The following is a 21719-nucleotide window of genomic DNA, read 5'->3' on the forward strand; positions in this document are numbered from 1 at the left end:
GTCTCAAAGGGATTTACAATATATAAAATACAATAAAATATATTAAAGCACAATATATATAAAGTAGCAATTACAGTATATTAAAAAATATTAAATCCCGGATCGAGGCTTATATCTAAAGTAGTACTAAATCACTCACTGCATTAGTGCAAGGATTTTAGCTTGCACCACAGAACTCTGCCCCCTCCTTCTCCCCTGAAGGATGAGACAGAATAAAAGGATTTCAAGTTAGTCTCCAGCAAGTTAGAAAAGTTTTATTTGCATAACTAAGCAATAGGGGAAGAAAAATCAAACTTTTGCATGTATAAAAACATTTATTATAAATATTTTAGCTAAAACATGTGATTTTTCTCAAATATAATCTGTGGTCTTGCAAATACAGTTTTTAAAAATTGTTTAGCAATTTCCCCACCCATTTTGTTAAATATCAGATGGGCTCCCTTTGTTATTCCACACTCACAGTTTAGTGTCACAGTGTAAAAAGCTAAAAAACAGTGAAAATAAAGTTGAGGATGAGAGATCCAGTTTATGATCAGATGACAAGCTTGGCAAGGAAGAGGATGTTTTCCTTTTCTATACATGCAGATATATATATATACACACACAAGTATAAGTTCTGAATATAGTACAAGCTTTCTGAGCAGAGTAACATGTTGCTTTCTGCTTTTGGAATCTATTTTCTCTTGCAAGCAGAATTGGCTGTTTTATGTAAGTGTTAACTCTACAGAAGCTCTTTCATTTGCACCAATGTTTGCAAGAAGATTAACTATTTTATGGGGTGGGAAGCCACTGTGTCCCCAAAACTGTACTAATCCACTTCACTGATCAATCTTATTGATTCATGTTTCCTTGCTTCTTAAAATCCAATGGCTTTAAAAATAAAAAGGAGAAAGCGGGAAACAGCTATGGACCTACACAGAGAATGCAATGGAATGTGGGCAGGGAAGGTGGAGTCAGAAACTTAGCAGTTCTATTTGATGCTCAAAAAGTACAGTCGTTTGTATACATGGAAAGGGTAAAATTGAATGATGACTGCTGTATCCCTGAACAGAATCTTTGAGTTAAAAAATGGCTTAGACCCAGCAAAGCATGAGTAGTGTTCTGCCCACACAACAAGGTTTTCCTGCCACCTCTTTCAAGTCATGGTACCTTGTGTCCCCTTGAAAACCTGCTTGCAGGGCTCAAAAGATGATGAGGGATATGCCATGTGGGGGCTGCATCGGAGGGGTGAGGTGGCACTGAGGACCAGCTTGCACAAGAAATTGAGGATTGAGTAGAAGACATGCCTGCTATTCACCCAAGAAGCTCTTTGGATCTCAGTCAATATTTACTAACTGGGTTTCCCTTCATTACTGGGGAGCTGTTGTACCAGAAAGCTGTTGTCTTTTCCCTCCACACCCCCCCCCAATAGTGAGCACAAAGATGGAAAAGAATGATACATTAGGAATTGGGGCATTTATTTGCACATGAAAGAATTGTGATCTGCACCTAGAAGAAGGGCCTGCTTGTTTAGAAGCAAGAAATGGTTTTGTGAAATTCAAGGGAAGTCAAAAGGTATACAGAAAGGAAGCCCAAGGGAAATTACAGAGCTATGACACAGAGGCATTCAGGAGGACGCAAGGAGTGTTTTCTGACCAAGATGCAAATGGTAAGCACTATTATCAGGTGCTTCAATCATCTGCCTCAGGCTAAAGCATTAGGACATTTTGATTCTTTTAAGCAATGCCTATTACAGCAATAAAGGGGGTTGCTTGAACCACTCCTGGTTTTGCATCATTCTGAATGCCACTGTGTGTATGGCACACCCCCCAGCATCTAGGCAGGAGGCTCAGAAAAAGAAAAGGCTTCGAATCAGTTTTGTTCCCTCTCCTGGTCCTTTGTCTAGTCAAAGGCAAAACTTTTAAGATTGTACAAAGTCCCTCAGGTGGCAACAGATTGCCAGTTATTGACTGAAAGCAGACTTGAGTTCTCGGAAGGCTGCTCTGCGGTGACGTCTCTCCTCTTCCTCACGTTTTCGCTCATCCTGCTCTGCTTTTATCTCTGCTTCAAACTTACTGGCTGAGGACAAAGCTTGAACCTAGAAATAGAGGAATAAAATTGTAACACAAACAAAAGATTGAGAGATGGATTTGTATTACATCTGGGGTAGGGGACCTCTGGCTTGTGGGACAATTTTGGCCCAACAGTGGGTCCAATTTGGCCCATGAGGCCATTTCCCCAAACCACACCCACTTGTCAACCAGTGGGTGCCATGGGGTGACAGTTGATGGGGCAGAAATTTAATTCTGTTGGCTAACTTGCCAAAGTTGGCCCGCAAGGGGCGGGGGAGATATATAAACACCTGGCTTGCAGGGTCAAAAAGGTTCCCACCCCTGTATTCCATCATTAGCAACTTATTTCACTTATCTAAGACAGCTAGCTCTTAGCCGCCCTGCAGGTGCTGTGAGATCACCAGTTCTAGCCAGAGTTGTACACAGTCAGCTTACAGTACTGACAGACACTTAATTTCCCCTGAACTTGATGTGGGAGAAAGGATGGTGTTTTAACCAAAACCTACAATGGACTCATCCACCCACCCTGTTAATGCTTGCATCTCACAGACTAGTAACAATTTCAGAAGAGGCACATATGAAAAACTAACTGCTGCAAACCATCTGAGTCCTCAGGCTGTTAAGCACACCTATTTCTCTAGCCTGTGCTACATAACTAATACCACAGGTTGCACACCCAATAGTTCTAATGTCTACATCCAGGTGACCAGAGTCAGCTATCTTGGTGTCAACCAAGTGCTATTTTAGTTCAGAATATGGTTAAATGCCTTGATTGGTTGTGCTCACCCTTCTTTACTGTAAAATGAGATGGTAATTTAATTTAGAGAGGAAAATATATTGTGGGGTACTACTACAGAAGAGTTATCAGTAGTGAACTTAATAGATGACAGTTATCATCTTCCCTTGGTCTTGGCCCGTGAGACTTTGCCTTGGAATTATCTGCAGAGAGGGGCAGATCATGTTGTATATTCACAGCACAGCCTTCGCCAACCTGATGCTTTCCACATGCTTTGGACTACAACTGCCATCAGCCCCAGCCAGCACTGGGCTGATGAGAACTGTAGTCCAAAACACATGGAAAGCACTGGAGTGGGGAAAGCTCACACCATACAAAGATTTGGGGGAGATGTTACAATATCTTAAAAGTAGCCAACAAGATTGAGTTGGTTGTTGTTTTTTAAAAAAGGAAAGTATGTGGCTTTTGTTTTCATAGTGAGCCACAGGAAACGGAACAAGCATTCATTAGATCTGATTCATCCAGTCTTGGTTCCAGTTGCACTTTCACCCAATCTGAAACAGTTGCACTTTCAAGCTTTTAGCACAGCACTCTGGTTTACATTAAAACAGGGAAGTTTCCAGGTGCACCACTTTCCCAGTGTGAATCGTTAACTTGTGCTCTAGGTGGTATCATTGAGTTGACATGCAGCAGAATCCGACACATGGTTACTCAGAAGTAAAACTCACTGCGCTCAATGGGGCATACTTCCTAGGAAGTGTGATTAAGATTGCAGCCTAAGACTTATGAACCTCTCCACCACATGATTCTAAGGTATGTTTTTCCTACCTTTGCTTCAAAGAAGTTCTTGGCTCCTTTTACTCCTTCAAGGGCAACATCTATTTCTGAAAGTTTTGCCAAAGCCAGCAGGCCACTGTCTTCTTCAAGCTCCCCAGCTGCAGCTTTGTGGAAGATGAGTAGGAACTATACCAGAAAAAAATGGTAATTTAGAAAAAGTAACAGGATGAGCACTTAAGCCTAAGCTTTCATGATTGGGAGCTGTAACAGCTTAGGCAGGAAAATCAGTAATAAAGTGGTGAACTTATTTAAGGCAAAAACATGCGAGACTCAGGAAATCTATGCCAACATTTTAATTCTAACGTAAAAGTAGCTATAGGGGATGAATTTGATCAGAGCAACTGAGCTGGGGGACGTTGGTTTAACTAAACCTGTAAATCCATTTCCCTGATCTGAAGTCTCTTCCTCACCTGTGCCAGTGCAAAGTCGGTGGGGCAGGAGACCAAAACTGGAGAAATGACATGTCGTCTCCACCCTGCCACGCACTCTGTTTTTCTAATAAAACCTGGAGCCTTTCATGGTTTAGGTAAACACTTAAATATTGGGAGATCTAATAATGGATTTCCCATATCTCTTCTGTTTTGTCCTCAGTATAACTTATTTTGTATCTATTACAATTCTACTACTTATGTGCAGGGGCGCCGCTGGGGGGGCGGTGGGAGCGCTACGCCCCGGGTGCCAGGGGAGGGTTGGGGTGACAAGCGGTGGCCCCTCCCACCACTCCCCAAGGGGAGCCCCGCCACCCAGCACCCTATCTGCCCCGGGAGCAGCAGCGCACGGCCGAGCAAGCACCCCGTCCGCGCAGTGCTGCTCCCGGGGTGACCGGCAGCGTGTGGGGGGTGACAAGCGGCCCCCTTTTGAGCCGCAGAACAAAAAGGCGGCTTGTGGGGCTGCTGTGCGTGATTGGCGGGGAGCCGCCAATAGCGCTCGGCAGCCCCATGAGCCGCCTTTTTGTTCTGCGGCTTAAAAGGGGGCTGCGGAAGCGGCGGTGGCACTCCGGTGTAACGTCACGACGCCCCACCCGCGGGGCGTTTCCTTTCGCCACCCCGGGTAGCGCGGAGCCTTCCTCCGCCACTGCTTATGTGGATCATCTATATATGAATAATCTGAGTCCAAAGAAGAAACCAAAAGGAAGCTAGCTCCACTACCACTGCTCTGTTCCCACTTCTTTGGTCCTGGAAAATGTAACAACAGCCCTGCTAGATCAGACCAAAGGTCCACAAAGTCCAGCATTCTGTCCTCCCCGTGGCCAAAGCAATGCCTATGTGAAATCCATGAGCACAACATGACAACAGCAATAATCCCAACTCAATACAGTCAATTTTGTGTGTGTGTGTGTGTGTGTGTGTGTGTGTGTGTCTCAGGGTACTTTTACTCAGGCCCTTTCACTTGTCAAACAGCCCTATGACACTTGAATAAACTAGACTGAACTGGGAAAGCTAGGAGGCATAAGCTCGTGTGTGACTGGTCTGAGAGATGTCTCATGCTGCCTCTCTTCCTAATACCTTGCACCGTCTTCATTCTCCATGTCTCTCCCCACCCCCACCCCCATCCACCCCAAGTTACATTTTAAATGGTGAATTTGTGACATAGCACTCAATAGCACCTTATCTATCTGGTCTGCTAATTTCTTCTGGCTGATGCTACAGGTAAACCCAGTTACTTCACCAGATCACTGACTTCTTGAGATGCTAGTGCACCATGCCCTAGCACTTCTAATCACTCCAGCTTCATTCCTCCTCTGGCACAAGCAACAAGTCATGAAGCCTTGGCTTGTCATTATATCCAAACATGGGATGGTGGTTGGTTTCCATCTAAAAAAGGATGATCACTTATCAGCATGAAAGGGAGGAGCAATCCCAATTTGGACATAATGGCAAGCCATGATTTCATGGCTCCCTGCCCCTACTCAGATCTAGGGGAAGGACAAGAGCTAGAGTGAGCAGGCAAGGTGGACTAGCATACTGCTCAGTCCCAATACACCACCGCTTACTGCTGTGTGCGAACTGGCCTGGTGGCTCCAAACTAAATAACACCAGATGCTAATACTGCAATACTCCAACTCTTCTTCTATAGTCAAAGGACTCATCTAAGATCCTACATACAGTAGCATAAAACATCCAAACAGGGAATGCCAGTACTACAGTAATTCAGCTTTCAAATTTCTTATGTATGTGATCAGAGTGGATTTCTATCCTCTGAAAAGCTCACATTCTCTCACTACAGGGCAGCATGCAAGATACCAGAGACTGCATCCAGCTCCTTTCATCAGGAAGTTAGGCATCTGGCAGAACCCTTTGTTCCCAAGCTTCCCCCGCATGCCCCCCCAGCTCCCAGCTGCTTACTAATTCAGCGTTTTAAAAAAAACAAAGTTGAAAAGTTCCCAAAGTCCCTCAGGGATGGGAGGGGGAGCATTACGAAACTGCTGGGCTCTTTCTAGCAGCAAATATAGGATGGGTGTGTCCACCCAACTGTTTGGTGAGTTTTGCTGCGCCAGTGTGCTTGACAGGTCCTTATACTGAATCACATTCCCAGCCTCAACACATCCCTCAAGAGTGACACTGCCATGACTCACTCCAGAGGCTGAAAACTGGGATAGGATGGAGGGAAGGGCTCTATGACTGGGCTAACACCCCTCCCACCAATACTGGGCAAGTGGCTAAAAGCTTTTCTGCAGCTGGGGGGGGGGAATGTAGGCAGTTAGAAAGCTGGCTTTTATAGAGATACATTAGTCCATCTACAATACCACCTAAAGTACTTTGCCTGGCAGTTCACCAGTCTCTAGCAGAGATCCATTTAACAGAGACCAAGGAAGGTGCCAGCCCTGAATCTCTGAGTCCTGGGTGTATAAACTGGAAGAAGCTGGTTTTTATCAGCTGTGCCCACCTGAGATCTTGGTGCAGGACCAACAGAAGAGGGTTGTGGTGAGCTGTAATAATTCTATACTAGACTTTCTGTCCAGTCCATTGCCAGGTTGGAGGGTTTGTACCTGGTGGTGGGCAAATAGGTCCAAGTAAGGATTTGATTACAGTGCCACCCACCAAAAGCCTAAAAGTCTCCCTGTCTGAGATGACAGCGGTAGTTATTATGGATTTTCTGCACTTTACCCTACAGAATCACTACTTCCTGTCCAGGGTGGCTCAGGAATATATAAACTTCCCCATTTGACCTGTGAGGCTGTCCTGCCCCACACTTGATTGTCATATGTGATGTCAGGTGCTGGGCAAGTCCCAATGTGACTGCAGAGAAACAGGTGAGAGCTGGAAGCGAGCTCTCAAAGGTTCCTTTGTTAGAGCAAGGTGCACTCCAACTTATGTTGTCTATGCTTTGATAACCTCTGAGATTAGATTACTGCAATGTGTTATATGTAGGCCTGTCTACAGAATTCGGCAGCAAGATTGCTCAATGGGGCATGACGGTTTGAGCATATTACACTGTTCTTGGCTGGACAGCACTGGCTGCAGATTAGTCTGCGGGCCCAATTCAATTCTTTTTTACCTCTAAAGCCTTAAATGGCTCAGGAACGCAGTACCTCAAGGACTGCCTCTCTTCATATGAACCTAGCTGGACCCTGAAACCATTCCTCTTAGCCATGCTTTGGGTTGATTAACATCCTATATGGGGGAGGGGAGGGGTGTTACTGGTCTGTTCTTGTTTTTATTATGTATTTTGTTTGTTTTTTATCTTGTATTTTTATGCTGTGAACTGCCCTGAGATCTACGGATGAAGGGTGGCATACAAATTTAATAAATAATATCGATAAATAATAAATAATAAACTCCAGCATGTCAATTACGTTCACCACCACTGAGCCATGGGTCCTCTGAGTTTCAGTGGTGACCTATCAAAGTGATAAAGAAACAGCTGCTATATTGAAAGAAGACTGGTGTAAGCAGCAGGTTTGCCGGCCTGTCCATTTTGGTGACCTTTGTGAGCTAGAAGCTATAGACAAACAGATTTAAGATTTATTTAAATAACAGGTCCAGCTAACTGGGAGAGCATCCCATTCAAGCCATATGCACCCTTTCCTCAAACACAAGTAAGCACATCACATGCAGAACAGTCTGTTCCAAACAAACTGAAGCTGCAGTTGCAATGTGGCCAATGGAGATCCCCCTGGCTTTCATATTTTCTGACGCTTGCTTGGATCAGTATTATACTAGATATTACTTCCCCCTGTTCCAGCAACACCCCCTCACAGAAGAAGCACCCAAATGTCTATTACCAGCAAATATTTTGAGATCCAAGACCCACTCTAGTCCAAAGGAATGTCAGGTTGGTCCCTGTAAACACGTTGGCATTACCAGCTGTAGCAGAGTGAGCAAATACTCCAGAGTTCTGCATTGGGCAGGTTCCTCCATTTGGCTGAGAAAGGAGGGAAATATGCTGTTGTACCAGCTGACACAGCCAGAAAAAGGCATGTGGGAATGACTCACTAAACAGCTGGGAACAAGTCATAGGTGCAAGTTGCCAAGTCCAGATCATCTATGCGCAGGGGTAGAAGGGACTATTCTGTGTAAATGGCAAATGATTTGAGCACGTTCACATTGTCCACATGCCTTCTAGAGAGATTCTTCACATTGCTATACAAACTTTTGGGGACATAATCCACAAGGCGTGGGTGTGTTCAGGTTTTGCAAAGTCGTATGCCTACTGCGTGCTCTTCAGAAAGTAAGCAAAGAAACCCATACATCCAGCATAGTAGCTAAGCCTCAGAGTAGTGATTTAAAGGATGCTTTAGACCACTGTGTGGATGATGGGGTTGAGTCTATTTCTACACAATACAAATTTTTATAAGTAGGAAAAGGGCAGTTCCACATGCATCATTTCTGCATACTGGCCCCATGTTACTAACAGCAGACACTGATACAGAAAAGTTGCTGTTGACGTAAACAGTAGCAGGCCTACTGCTTAAATGCAGCAAGGATCTGGGCTAGAATGGTGTGGAAGCAATTGGTGATATATTGATGGGTTGATAAGTACAAAATTAACTTTATTAAAACACCCCTTGGGAAAGGTACGATGGAATAAGTAACCATTACAAAAGCAAACAGCTGCACAAGTTTCAGAGGTATAAAATGAACCACGCTGGGGAATTCCTTTTCCTGTAGCAGAGGGCACAAGGTGCAGCCAGAATCAATATGGAAATAAATGTGATGCTCAACTGCTGCTGGTGGCCAACAGTAAGAGACACACAGGCTAAGTACGGTAATAGGAAGTAAACAGGGACAAGTTGCTTATTTCTAGGTTGAAACATCTAGTTGGCTTCAGCCTGAACAGAATCACATATTCCCCCAGAGAGCAGTTTTGCAGCCTTTTATAGGCTTGTTCCACAGTTGCAATAGATCTGCACAAATCACTTATTCCATCTACTTCCTTAATATTATTTTTAAAATGCAGAGAAAGCAGTTCTAATTTCCTTGAATGTTGCATGTCTAATGAATCATCTTTTTTGTGCTGATCTGCAAGACCATGGTGGGCAAGTGAAATGCTCTCTTGCAAAGCAAGTAACTTTGCACTAGCCCCTCCTCCTGCTCTTTTAGCTCTCATGGTGCCATCATGAGAAATAAAAAGTTTCAAACTTATTTACTGTCAAAATAAAGTTATTGCTCTTCAATTTCTTTCCCACTGTAAAAAGCATCACATATATGTCATACACTCCATAGTCTCCAGCGATCTACCTTCATACTGCCTTGCCATATCTCCTATCACTCAGCTCCCAGCTCTTGTTTCAACACACAACCATTTTGCACCACAGCAAGGACTGGTTTTGCCAACCCCTAGGCATGCCTTTAGCTCCATCTATGGTTTAGGCTCCCTGCTTTCTGCCCTACCAGTCACAACGGGCCCCAGCTACCACTGTGTGTATGCATATTCATGCATACAGGCACAGACACACACACACACAAACACACACACACACACACACACACACACAGAATGACACATCCTTAGACTGCAGTTCCCTCGCCAATGCTGAACCCAAACAAAATCATACTTAGCCATCCCAATCATAAAACTAGCTGTTGAGTGAAAGTGGCCTTTGTGAAGACAAAACAGGCCCCTCGATCATTTTTATTGCATAGTTTGTAATCTGACAAAAAGAAATAAAAGGAGAATGGTTATGACACCTTTCTCAACTTATTTCCAATCGTTTACTCATTGTCACAGGTAGGTAACAGGAGAGGCAGAGTTGGAGAAAGCTATTCTGCCCTACTTGTTCTCCAGTAAGTCAAGATAATACTTCAAGGACAAAGAATGAATCTGCGCACAGTAAATTCAGCAGCAGCAAAGCAGATGTCTGGGTTCCATTAAGAGAGAATTCATTTAGCATAATGACCTAATCAGGGGGTGGTTTGCTGGATGCTTTGGGCATATTTTGAGGGGGGGGGGTGGAAGGGCAATGTCCCACAGCCCAAGTGGTCTGCTTGAAAAATCTGTCACCATTGACACACCTGCTAGAGGAGCAACTGGGGCATTAGGTAGCACTCCTCTGAATGGTGCCTTTTGTGCCATACTTGGCAAACAATATAACGTAAGATAAAATATAAGCATAATAAAAACATTACAACAGCAGTCAAGATTAAAATGTCATCACAGAATGACATCATATATAAACAGCAATACAGTAAAAAGCAGGAATTATAGTCAAGAGTATTCTCTCTCTCTCTCTCTCTCTCTCTCTCACACACACACACACACAATCAATTTATCCATAGACAGACTTTGCCTTGCACCTGAAAAGTAACAAAGGCACCAAGTGGATCTCCCTTGGAAGACAGCTTCACAATTGACATGCAACCATAGAACAGGCCTTCTCTCCAGTAGTCGTCTACCTAACCTATGAAGGTAAGGGAACTAGAGAGTAGTGCTCAGAAACAAAATGGAAGCCAATGAACCTTTCTTGGGCACTATGTTTGTACCAGCCAGTCCACATCAACAGCTTGGCTGCCATATTCTGCACCAGATGAAGTTTCTGAACCCTTTTCAGTGGTGTACCCACATATATTACAGCTTAAAGTTACTAAAGCATGGCTAACAGTGGCTAGGTCATCCCTTTCCAAGAGAAAAACACAGTTGGCAAGCCAACCAAAGTTGGAAAAAGGTACTCCAATGCATTATTTTGAAAACCTATCCTGCCAAATCACACACTAATGAGAAACAATGTTCTTACCGGTTAAGTGAATGACATGTCCAAAGATGGTACCATTGGAACTCTACTGCCTACAGCAGGGATGTCCAACTCCCAATAGACTGCGATCTACTCACAGTATTTTAAAAAATGGCAGTGATCTACCCATTGTCGTTGGATGGACCAAAGATGTTGAGCTTTTTTTAGGAAGCCACAATTGTTCCCCCCCCTTTTGGGGGGGGGAGATCACTGGAGGACCAAAGGTCTACCAGGATCTACCAGCAACACCCCACAATCTATCAGTGGATCATGATCTACCTGTTGGACATGCCTGCCCTACAGGAAGGGGAGGCACTCACACTCAGAAAGGATTACATCAGGCATCCCCAAACTTGGCCCTCCAGATGTTTTGGGACTACAACTCCGATCATCCCTAGCTAACAGGACCAGTGGTCAGGGATGATGGGAATTGTAGTCCCAAAACAGCTGAAGGGCCGAGTTTGGGGGTGCCTGGATTACATTTTCTGGCTCTTCTGCCTCTTCAAGCAAGTGGAGCTAGACAATACCCATGTTCTAGTGCCTTAGTGCACACTTGAGAATGCCCCCTTCTATACCTACTGCTACAATGATGGGAATAATTTATTACAATGTGGCCCTGAACCCCAGAAGTTGAAATATGTAATAGCATTGCTACAAGCAGGTGACATTTGCAAACCGTGACATGAACAGCTGAGTGTAGTGTCAAAAGAAAAGAAAACTGTTCAGAATTAGTTCAGCTTTCTCTTGATTAGGAAAGGCAAAAGTTTTCATATAAGAAAAATGAGATGATTATTTCTTAGCTCTTCTACCTGCAACATGGAAAGTCTAGGTTAAAAGTTCTTCTGAACTTCAAGCCTCAGACTTTCAATCCACATAGCCTGTGTCTTACAGTATGCAGAGGATGTCTTCGTATCTAGTATCATGCCACAGCACCTGAGCCTGGGAAATTGCTATCTGGTGTTCAACAAGCTGAAGTTTTCCACAGAAGTTAAAGCACAGCTGCTCCAGACAGCATAGGCTTAAAGTAGGAAGTGAGTTGGTGAAGGGGCACATTTGTTGTGATAGCAGAAGTTCCACATTTTTAATTCCCCATTTGGTTTTGCATTACATTTTATTTTCTGCTGACATTTACCTCACGGAAGCTGAGTTTGCCATCAAAGTCTTCATCCACTTCCTTGATCATGTTCTTCAGGCCCAGGTGAGTCTGAGGTGCCCCAAGCTTCTCCATCATCAGCTTCAGTTCCATAAGGTCAATGTAACCATCCTTCCCAGAGTCATACCTAAAAAAAGAAGGGGAAAATGAGAGACATGAGAGATGTCAGAGAGACACAGCTTTGTTGGCTCAAAGGCCTTCCAGCTTAAGGAGTGCTCAATGCTCCCTTGTATATAATGTAGTTGCAGCTAGTCAGTGCTGTCTCAAGACATTTTGGTGCCTGGTACAGATCCCCAATAGTGCCCTAAGAATGTTTTTTAAAGTCTCACTGCCACCATTCAGGAACAAATTCCTGCCTTCATCTGTTTATCCACTCCATGGTGCTGCCTGAAGGAGATCACTTCGCACTGCCACATGGCAGGGCCAGACTTGAAATAAGCTACTTCCAGAGCTCTCAGGTCTGTCACAACAGAGCATTCTACAGAGAAAGAGAAATGGTAAACAAGGATATCCAGAAAATTATCTGGCACAGAAATTTATACCATTGCCTATTTAAAAATAGTTGATACAGTCAAACCTTGGTTCCCGAACAGCTCCGTTTTGGAACGTTCCGGCTCCCGGACGCCGAAAACCCGGAAGTAAATGCCATCATTTCGGAAGCCAAACATCCGACATGGCTTCCACTTGAGTGCAGGAAGCTCTTGCAACCAATCGGAAGCTGCACCTCGGTTGTCGAACGTTTCAAAAGCCGAACAGGCTTCCGAAATGGATTACGTTCGACAACCTATTTTTTGAAAAGATGCCTAAGAAGTGGGCACTCATTTCTGAAAGGAGTGGCTGAGATCCCTTCAACTAAAATAATAATAATAATAATATTGATGTTGATGTTGAAATGCATTTTCCTTTTATCAACCTATTGTATTATTCCAAATATATGAAGCGCCTTTTAACGGCAAGTGTTTGGCTTCTGATTGCAAAACATGTGCTCAATAGTATGTTCGAACACACACAAACACACACACACAGCTGAACTCGATGGCAGTGAAAATAGACGAACTGGAATCTAAAATTGGATAGCACAGTTCCAAGGACAACAAAGGAGCAGTTCATATATATAAATATATATATGGACAGTTCCGTATAATGGGGGATGGGGAGCTGAATAATTACTGAAGCTTCTCTGTTCTGAGTTATCCTCCTAACTCTTTGCCATGCTCGTCACTATCCGGTTGCTGCTTTTTAAAAAGAAATGAATCCACAAGGGCAGAAACCCAGTTTTGCAGATAGGAAAGACCAATATAGAAGACGCAAAAAAGAGAGCAAGGGGAAATTAAGATGGCCAAAGTGTGTGTGAGAGAGAGAGGGGGGTGGGCTGGGAACAGACACTCCCCCCTGCCCAGTATAGAAACCAAAGGGGCTGCTACAGAACTCCTCCTCCTCCTCCGCACTGGGCTGCTTCAGAAGGGACAGAACTTATGGGCTCTCCTCTGCCAGTCCTCAGCAGACTAGTAAAAACAGGCTGATAAATTTTGACAGCTTATTTACAAGGCTGCTGTAAACCGAGGTCATTATAACCGGAAACCCCACAAGCAGTGATAGATACTTGGAGCAGAAAGAAAATGTTAAGCCCCATTTCCTTAGCATGACACTCCACCTGTGGTGATAGGGGAATTGAAGCAAGGCAGTGCTCATATACCGGTAATCATAGAGTTGAAAGGGACTCCAAGGGCCATCCAACATCTGCTTAAAAACCTCCAAGGGAGGAGAGTCCACCATCTTCCGAGGAAGAACGTTCTACTGCCCATGTTCAAGGCAAGGCTGTAGCAGTCAAGTGGATTATTATAATCTAAGGAGGACTCATGCACTTTCACCCACTCTTTTGTTTCTTATCTGCACTTTGCCATGAGGTCTCAGGGAGGTTTACAATGATGTGAAAATACAGTATTGAAATCAGTTAAAATAAATTACAGCCACAATTCCAGCAAAGATGGTGGGCACTGCTATGCTCTGACATAAAGGAAGAGAGAACGGATACCGTATTAAAAAGAGAAATACATCATGGGGAGTCACAGGCCAGAATAAAAAGGTATTTCTACAAACATAGGCTTACTAAAGGTATTCTGGAACCTTGGAAGCTGCCTTATATGAAACCAGACCATTGGGTCCATCTGGCTCATTATTGTCCCTACGCCAAAAGTGAGGAACCTTTGGCCCTCAGATGTTGCTGAACTACAACTCCCATCTGCCCCAGCAAGCATAACCTATGGGCAGGAATGAAGGGAGTTGCAGTTCAGCAACAACTAGAGGGCCAAGGGCTCCCTACACTTGCTCTACTGACCAGCTGTCACATTCCAGGATTTCAGATGGGAGTCTCTCCCAGCACTACCCAGAGATGCCTGGGGACTGAACCTTGGACCTTCTGCATGCAAACAGAGTAAATACTCTGCCACTGAGCTACAGCCATTCCTCTAGCTCAAAGCAATGTTTTGAGAGCTGCCCCTTTTGAAAAAGAGGGGCTAGGATGCTGGTGCACAAGGAGGAAGGCAACTTTGCAGGAGGAGCAATAGCTCCACAGGGGTTAACCGGAGTGTACTCAGGATTCACAGCCACCGGAGCAGGTCTCACGTATCTGTCATTCCAGCACACAGGCAGTACAAAGCCGGGATTGTGAGAAACTGGGTCTTGCCAGCAATGGCAAAGCAATGCACTATCCCGGCAGCACAATAGGAGTTTAGTGTGCTGTGCCAGAGACAGCCTACAAAGCACAGCCTCCCAAAGTTGTGCCGCCTCAAAAAGCAGAGTGGCTATGGAATACTCAATCTGTTCTCAATTCGGCAGGACCTAGGCAGCAGATGAAACAGCTCAGCACAATACAAAAGGAATTAGAGGGAGATAATGTTTCTCCTCCTCCTCCACTGAGTCCTGAGAGGCAGCACTGAGACATTTAAATCAGAGGAGGGGAAATATCGTTCTGTGGGTGTGGAGCAAGAAAGACAAACTTGTTTTTCCAGAGCAGAAAAGGCTCAGCACAAATTCCTGCAGGGAGTGAAGGTTGCATCACATCACTGGCCTGCAGCATTCCCCACAAAGGGAGAAGTTGTTTTAAGGCCCCACGCTCAGCCATTCCAGAGTGACACGGTACCAGGCATTATTATGATCGTACCACACCAGTATTACATCAACTGCACTGGATCCCAGTCCATTTCAGGCCTCAATTCAAAATGCTGGTTTGGGGGCTAGTACGCCCATCTTCAAATACGCCTGCCTAGATACTAAGACTTACATATCTGAGGATGAGATGGTTGGACAGTGTTCTCGAAGCGACTGGCATGAGTTTGGCCAAACTGCGGGAGGCAGTGGAGGATAGGGGTGCCTGGCGTGCTCTGGTCCATGGGGTCATGAAGAGTCGGACACGACTGAACGACTGAACAACAACAAATCTGAGGCCCTTATCTGGGTATCCCTGCCACCCCACCCAACATGCAACAGTTGGCTAATGGCAAAGAACCATTTCTGTGGTGCTGCCAGTTAAAAGAAGGTTCTCCCCAGCAAGGCTTGCCTGCCACCTACATTGTCATTTCAGCATTGGGCAACATATTTTTAAAATTCTTCCAGGCCTTTTAATCTAATGCAATGCATTCAATCTCTGCTGGCGATATTATGCTTCTTTTTATAATATGCTTTTAGTATGTTTGTTTAAATTATAGCTTCTGATTTTTTTTTTATTTTTTTGTAAGCTTGCCTATGAAATTGTTTGAAGGGCAAGGAGGGTAGAAGTTATAATACTGTAAACTAATTTGCACCACACTCTTTTACAGGAAGCTGCATGTATAATTTCAGTCATATAAAGAGGGCAGAGCTTCCCCCAGAGTTTCAAGTAAAGCCTCCTATGCTTCAATCAGCACCATGGATGAAATCTACTATATGTTTTGGAAAGTTGTTTTGTCTGTCTCCTATGCATTTGTTGGTCAGTCGTGTCCGACTCTTCGTGACCCCATGGACCAGAGCACGCCAGGCAAGCCTATCTTTCACTGCCTCCCGCAGTTTGGCCAAACTCATGCCAGTCGCCTCCTATGCATAGCTGTCCACTTTTCCCTTTTTTTAAGGGAAATTCCCTTGTTCCGAATAGGATTCCTCGCAAAAAAAGGGAAAAGTCGACAGCTATGCTCCTATGTACTGAACACCTCTTAAGATATCATAACCAAAATTTGCAAGATGGTTCCCAAGATCAAGGAGCAGTTTCCACATAAGTTTGGATACAATTGAACATCAGTTTGAATCAAGATGGCAGACTAGACTTTTAAAAAAATGGACTTTTCTTAGAATTCCTCAACAAGATTGGGTACAAGGCCTCTAGTATTCTAAGTCATAATGCCCTGAGCACATTTCCTTTGCTAATGCCATCTTTGCCCACAAAGCATCAAACCAATTCAAATCTCAGCTTACGTGAAATTAGTTAAGGAATATCTAGGATTCTAAGTGCCAGTATTTCCAAAGCCAGCCTCTTTTTTTTTTTTTTTAGGGATGTGACTGACAGTACAATCCTAAATATCTCTCCTCAAAAGTACATTCTGAGTAAAATGGGACTTACTCCCAGATAAGTGGGCACGGGACTGCAGCCTAAATTTCTTTTCATAGGGAAAAAAGAGCCAGAATTAGGAGAGCAAAAACTGCTGGCATCAGTATAACATTGTAAGGAATGCATGATGCTTATCTGTATAATTTGAGGGATGAAATGAAATTTGAAAAGCAAAATGGAATTTCTTCAGTGCTAATAATGTAAGGTGCCACACCAACAGATTCATGCAGACCAAGCTACAATTTTGTTGCAGAGATAGCAATCAATGTGTTAACATTATGTGAAAAAAGAGGGCTTAACCCAGTTCAACAAGCTCCCAATGATAGAGAGAGAAAACGCAGTTAGAAGCCACGTGCCCTTTTTGAATATGTTTGTAAGGAGTGTGTGAGAAGCCCTCAAAACAGGACTGATGAACCCAATGGCTCAAACTGTATGTCCCACTCTAAAGAGGGAGGCCAAGGCTTTACCCAAGAGAGTTGTTTCAGATGCAACACAGAAGGCCATACATGTATAACCAAATTTTGTGAAGCCCCAAAACTAATGAATTCCCCTTCATTTAAGCAACCAAATCCCAAGACACAAGGGAATCAAGATAAGGGGAACAGGACAAAGAAATTATTTAATTTTTATCCCCCCCCCCCCAAAAAAGGAGGGTCTAGTTGTAAACAGCTGTGATGCAGTATCAAAGGGCTTGGTTTCATCAAGCGTTTTCTTCCCACCCTTATAAAGAGAAAAAGCAATACTCAAAGGAAGTTGCTGTTATCTTGGATTTTCAGTGATAACCCAAACAGTTCTACTTTTTGTTAAAATGACATTAACACAGAAATGATAAAAGACAAGTCATTAAAAAAAAATGTGATTATGATTTTAATGCAAAGGGGGGGGAAAGTTGAGGTCATGGGGATGGGTGTATGCCCATGTATTTGCAATTGCTATCAGATGGCACTAGGACTACGCAGGCACTGAACAGGTGGAGGAAGAAATGGAACATTTGCTTCTCTGCGTCCATTGATGCACCTGCTGTCTCGGTCCTCCATGTGTTCAGCAGAAGTGTGAAAGGGGTAGTATGTATACAGAACTGTACACACATAGGATCCTCTTCCATTTGATCAGGATCCCCAACTGCTCCAGAGATCCCAAACATGTGAAGAAGCAAATGCACTTAACAGTTGTGTATGCAAACAGCCCATTTCAAGCTACGTTGAAGCCTGGAACATGATCCCACTCTATGAGCTCAGAGAACCAGAGGGAACATCTGCACAGTCCTAAAACGACAGTGAAAGTTATAGGCTGGCACCTATACAAGGATATTATTGGCTTCGGAGTATTTGACTGCAGTACTTACCACATATTACTCTGAGAGTCGAATGGCCTAGCCCTAGCATGACAGGAGCAATTAGACGCATTCCTGCCTCTTGCCACACTGACCACCTCATAAACGAAACTGAGCTAATGAAGCATTGTTGCAGGTATCAGCAAGGCAAGACCTGAAGGCAGACTCACAAGCTCAATCTTCAGAACTTACTGTAACTAGCAGCTTGCCCTGAGCAGAGAACGGTTTGAAGGTGAGCTGCAATACTCTGAAGTTGCTCCAAAAGTTTCCAGGAGACTGTGAGGAACAGGACCATAATAGTTTTGGAAGACTTCTCATCGTGAAACAGCCAGCAGACCATGGAAACACCAGACTCTCAAAGAGTAACCTGCTCCACATAAGACAGCTGCAAAGCAGAGACCACTTGAGATTGTACCTGGGTAGTAACTGCTCTACACAGTGTGCAGCCAACTGCTTCGCAATTCAAGCCAGTATGCAAAAACTGTATGCCAGGCAAAGGAGGTGCTACATGCAGTTTTTAACAGTTTCTTTTTTTAAGTGAGCGTTGTGTGATAAAGGCCAAATACAGCCTGCGTAAAATAGTGAATATAGCATCAGGCATATTCATTAATTTCATTTCACATTTGTACAGCGCTTGATTGTAATAGAACCTCAAAGCATAGACCATAGAGGTGGGAATTCGTATCCCACTTGATCAGGGATAGCTTAGTTGGTAAAGCATGAGACTCTTAATCTCAGAGTCGTGGATTTGAGCCCCACATTGGGCAAAATATTCTTGTATTGCAGCGGGTTGGACCACATGGCCCTTTTGGTCATGTCAGTTCTGTGACTGTGTATGCTTACTGGGTGAGCTTGGACAAACCAGCCCAGCCTCGTGACAGTAAAATGAGGGGGTTGGGAAGGTCTGCTGCCTTGAGCTTCTCAGAAAGGTGGTGCAAAAAATGTGGAAAGAGAAATTACTATAGCACTTGTCAAGAACAAAGTGAAATACACCAGGCTTCCCAGCCTCACTCCTCCTACCCACCCTCCAAAAGAATTCCCCAACATATGCCTCCTACATATCAGCAGACATTTGTTCTAGAAATAGACATTTGGTTTAAAAATTCCTGTTGGTTCTTACTGTTGATATAAGCAATGAGAAGGCTGCTGGTCTAAGCAACAGCTACTAATTTTAACCAACAATTAAGGTTGGCTAAACTGTGCTCTCTTGTAATGTTCCAACATCAGCAACTCAGATTTCATTTCATGCACTCAATGTTGTCAATCTAGAAAATTTAGAAATACCTTTCTCTACTCTCTGTTTTCGAGAATAGATATCTTTTTGTTTCCAAACATGAAAAAAAAATCAGTGGCATTTTTATTTTATATATTATCTTATTTACTGTATTAACTATTCATTAAGGACCAATTCTTATTATGATTTTACACAGTTCCATCAGCATGGAATGTGCTTTACAGAATACAAGAGCCAAAGTCGAAAGAGTTTTTAATCTAGAATGCAACATGGGAAAATGACACAGGAAGGGAAGGGGAACTGCTCTAAATTGGAGACTCAAGAGCTTACCAAACAACAAACTTAGCTGGTCTCTAAGGTGCTACTGGAAGGATTTTTTTATTTTTTATTTTGTTTCGACTACGGCAGACCAACATGGCTACCTGTAACTTGAACTATGGAAGGCACCTCATTTAAATAATCACCCTTAATACATGGAACAGATACCTGTAAATAATACATGAACTTAAACTATGTCAAGCTTCAAGAGCAGCAATATAGTATTCACCAGAAGTATACAAATTTTACACTAGAGAGTCCATTAATAACCAGAGGCATACCTAGGGGCTGGCAAAACCAACTGATGTATTCCAAATTAGGTGGTGTCTAATTAGCATAAGAAGAAAGAAAGAGTAACACTTAAAAAATTACAAAGGATTTGGATACCCGGGCTGGTCCATTTATATACATACATCTGTGTTTGTTTCAGGTGGGTGTGGGTGTATAAACAGTCAGCCAGTATCTTTATTAGGACCATCAAAACATCAAAAAAAGTGAGCAAGCTTTCAGGTTCTCCAGAAAGCTTCATCAAGCTAGATATGTTGAAGAATATCTAGCTTTGTCTTGCCAACCTAGTCCCTCCAGTTGTTTTTCCAAGTACAACCTATCTAGAGGGCAGGAGGATGGGGAAGGCTGTTCTAGCCCGAGGTAGAGTTCTGGAGAGCTTGAAAGTTTTCTCACTATTTTACGATGTTTTGGTTGGTCCTAATGAAGTTGTTGCCCTGTTGTGGATCTAAAGAAATACTGTCTGCAGTGGAAAAAGTACCGTAGATTAAGATACCATTCCCAATCCCAGCCAAGTCTGCGTTCTATACTAGCAAAAATTGCCCGTGAATTCTAGCATCTAGACTGTAACTCCTTTCACAGTGAGGACTTTTGACTATTTTTCAGTGCTTGCAAAACATCTGGAAGTGCTTGGAGGATCAACTACAACTTCCTTTTCTCCAACAGGCTGACACAGGAGGATGACTGATTGTAATGTCATAACACTGCTCCCTTCCTGGCATGTACTAGTGCTGAAGAGTCAGGCTTTGGGTGTGCAGATCTGGCACATTCCCTATATAATTAAAGAGGAGTGTTTAATCAAAACAAAAAAGTTAGTAGTAGTGGTAGTAGCAGCGACAACAGAAAGCCCTGCTCCACTCTTTCATACAATGTGTTCCCCCCCTCTCTCCCACACACACTATTCTGCAATAATTTGACTGAAGGAATGTGCGAATCACACCAACAGTGCACAGAGATTACCGTATTTTCAGAGGCTCTCATAATTAAAATATCTCAATGCATCTGCAGCAGAACCATCTCTGTACAAACATACCCCTTCTAACTACTGCACATGGCAGTCCATTGGTATCTCTGGCAGAGAAGAATGATGGATGAGGCTTTAAAAAGAGGCACTTCCCTTTTCAGTTGGGGACTCCCCCCCCCATCTTTCTTGCCGGATTAACACAGCAGTGAAGAACTTTATACTACACAGAGCAGCTGGCTGAAAAGGCACAAAGGCAGTGGTCTGGCAGACAGGGAAGCAAGCCATAGCACAAGGGGCTGGATCACAGCCAAAGATGAAAATAAAAAGACTAGGTATCCCTTCAAGTATATGCACTAACAAAATTGTGGGTGGGGGGGGGGAGACTCCCATTTCACAGTCTACACATCACCAGCCCCACCTCAAGAGGGTATATTTGTAGCCTACATGTTAGACAGCAGGGGAAAGGTCTGCTTACTGAGTGCAGTAAAATTGTGTAAACGCTACACAGATCAGTCAAGTTTCGCTGCAATATTTACACATCATGCCAGAGCCAGAAAGGCAGGGTGGCTGTTTTTTTTAAATATGGTCTTGGACAGGATACACATGCACTGCTCTGATGGGGCAGTGATTTCTCCTTACTCCTTTAATTTCTTGCCAGTCAAAGAGGATGAACATTTTAAATCATCAGAAGAGAGTAATTTTCTTTGGCGAGAAGCTTGAAACAAATCATATCAGGCTGAATGATTTCCACTAACAATTATAGATTAATGATGCCCACATATACAAGCCAATAGACTTGAACTTCACTGGAATTCTGGAGGTTCAGGTTCCCAGATTCTGATATTTGAAAGTTGCTTTGCATGCTGATACTTCTGTCGAGAAAACACGCAAAATGTAACATATAGCTTACCCACGCAAGCACCTGGAGAAGAATACAGTGGTACCTCGGGTTAAGAACTTAATTCATTCTGGAGGTCCGTTCTTAACCTGAGGTACCACTTTAGCTAATGGGGCCTCCCGCTGCCGCCACACAATTTCTGTTCTCATCCTGAAGCAAA

General features: G+C 43.6%; 1 protein-coding gene across 1 annotated transcript in view; it reads right to left on the reverse strand.

The window, feature by feature from the left end:
• Positions 1 to 228: 228 nt before the first annotated feature.
• The window catches only part of EFHD1 (EF-hand domain family member D1), a 28408-nt gene continuing 6917 nt past the window's right edge, over positions 229 to 21719 (reverse strand). Inside the window, exons 2-4 of the mRNA XM_033150022.1 lie at positions 11928 to 12075; positions 3616 to 3750; positions 229 to 2077 (exon numbers count right to left, since the gene is read on the reverse strand). Of these exons, the coding sequence (XP_033005913.1) occupies positions 1943 to 2077; positions 3616 to 3750; positions 11928 to 12075 (418 nt within the window). The 3' untranslated portion in view covers positions 229 to 1942. The remainder of the gene's footprint in view (positions 2078 to 3615; positions 3751 to 11927; positions 12076 to 21719) is intronic.

Source organism: Lacerta agilis, chromosome 5, assembly GCF_009819535.1.
Source record: "Lacerta agilis isolate rLacAgi1 chromosome 5, rLacAgi1.pri, whole genome shotgun sequence".
NCBI lineage: Eukaryota > Metazoa > Chordata > Lepidosauria > Squamata > Lacertidae > Lacerta > Lacerta agilis.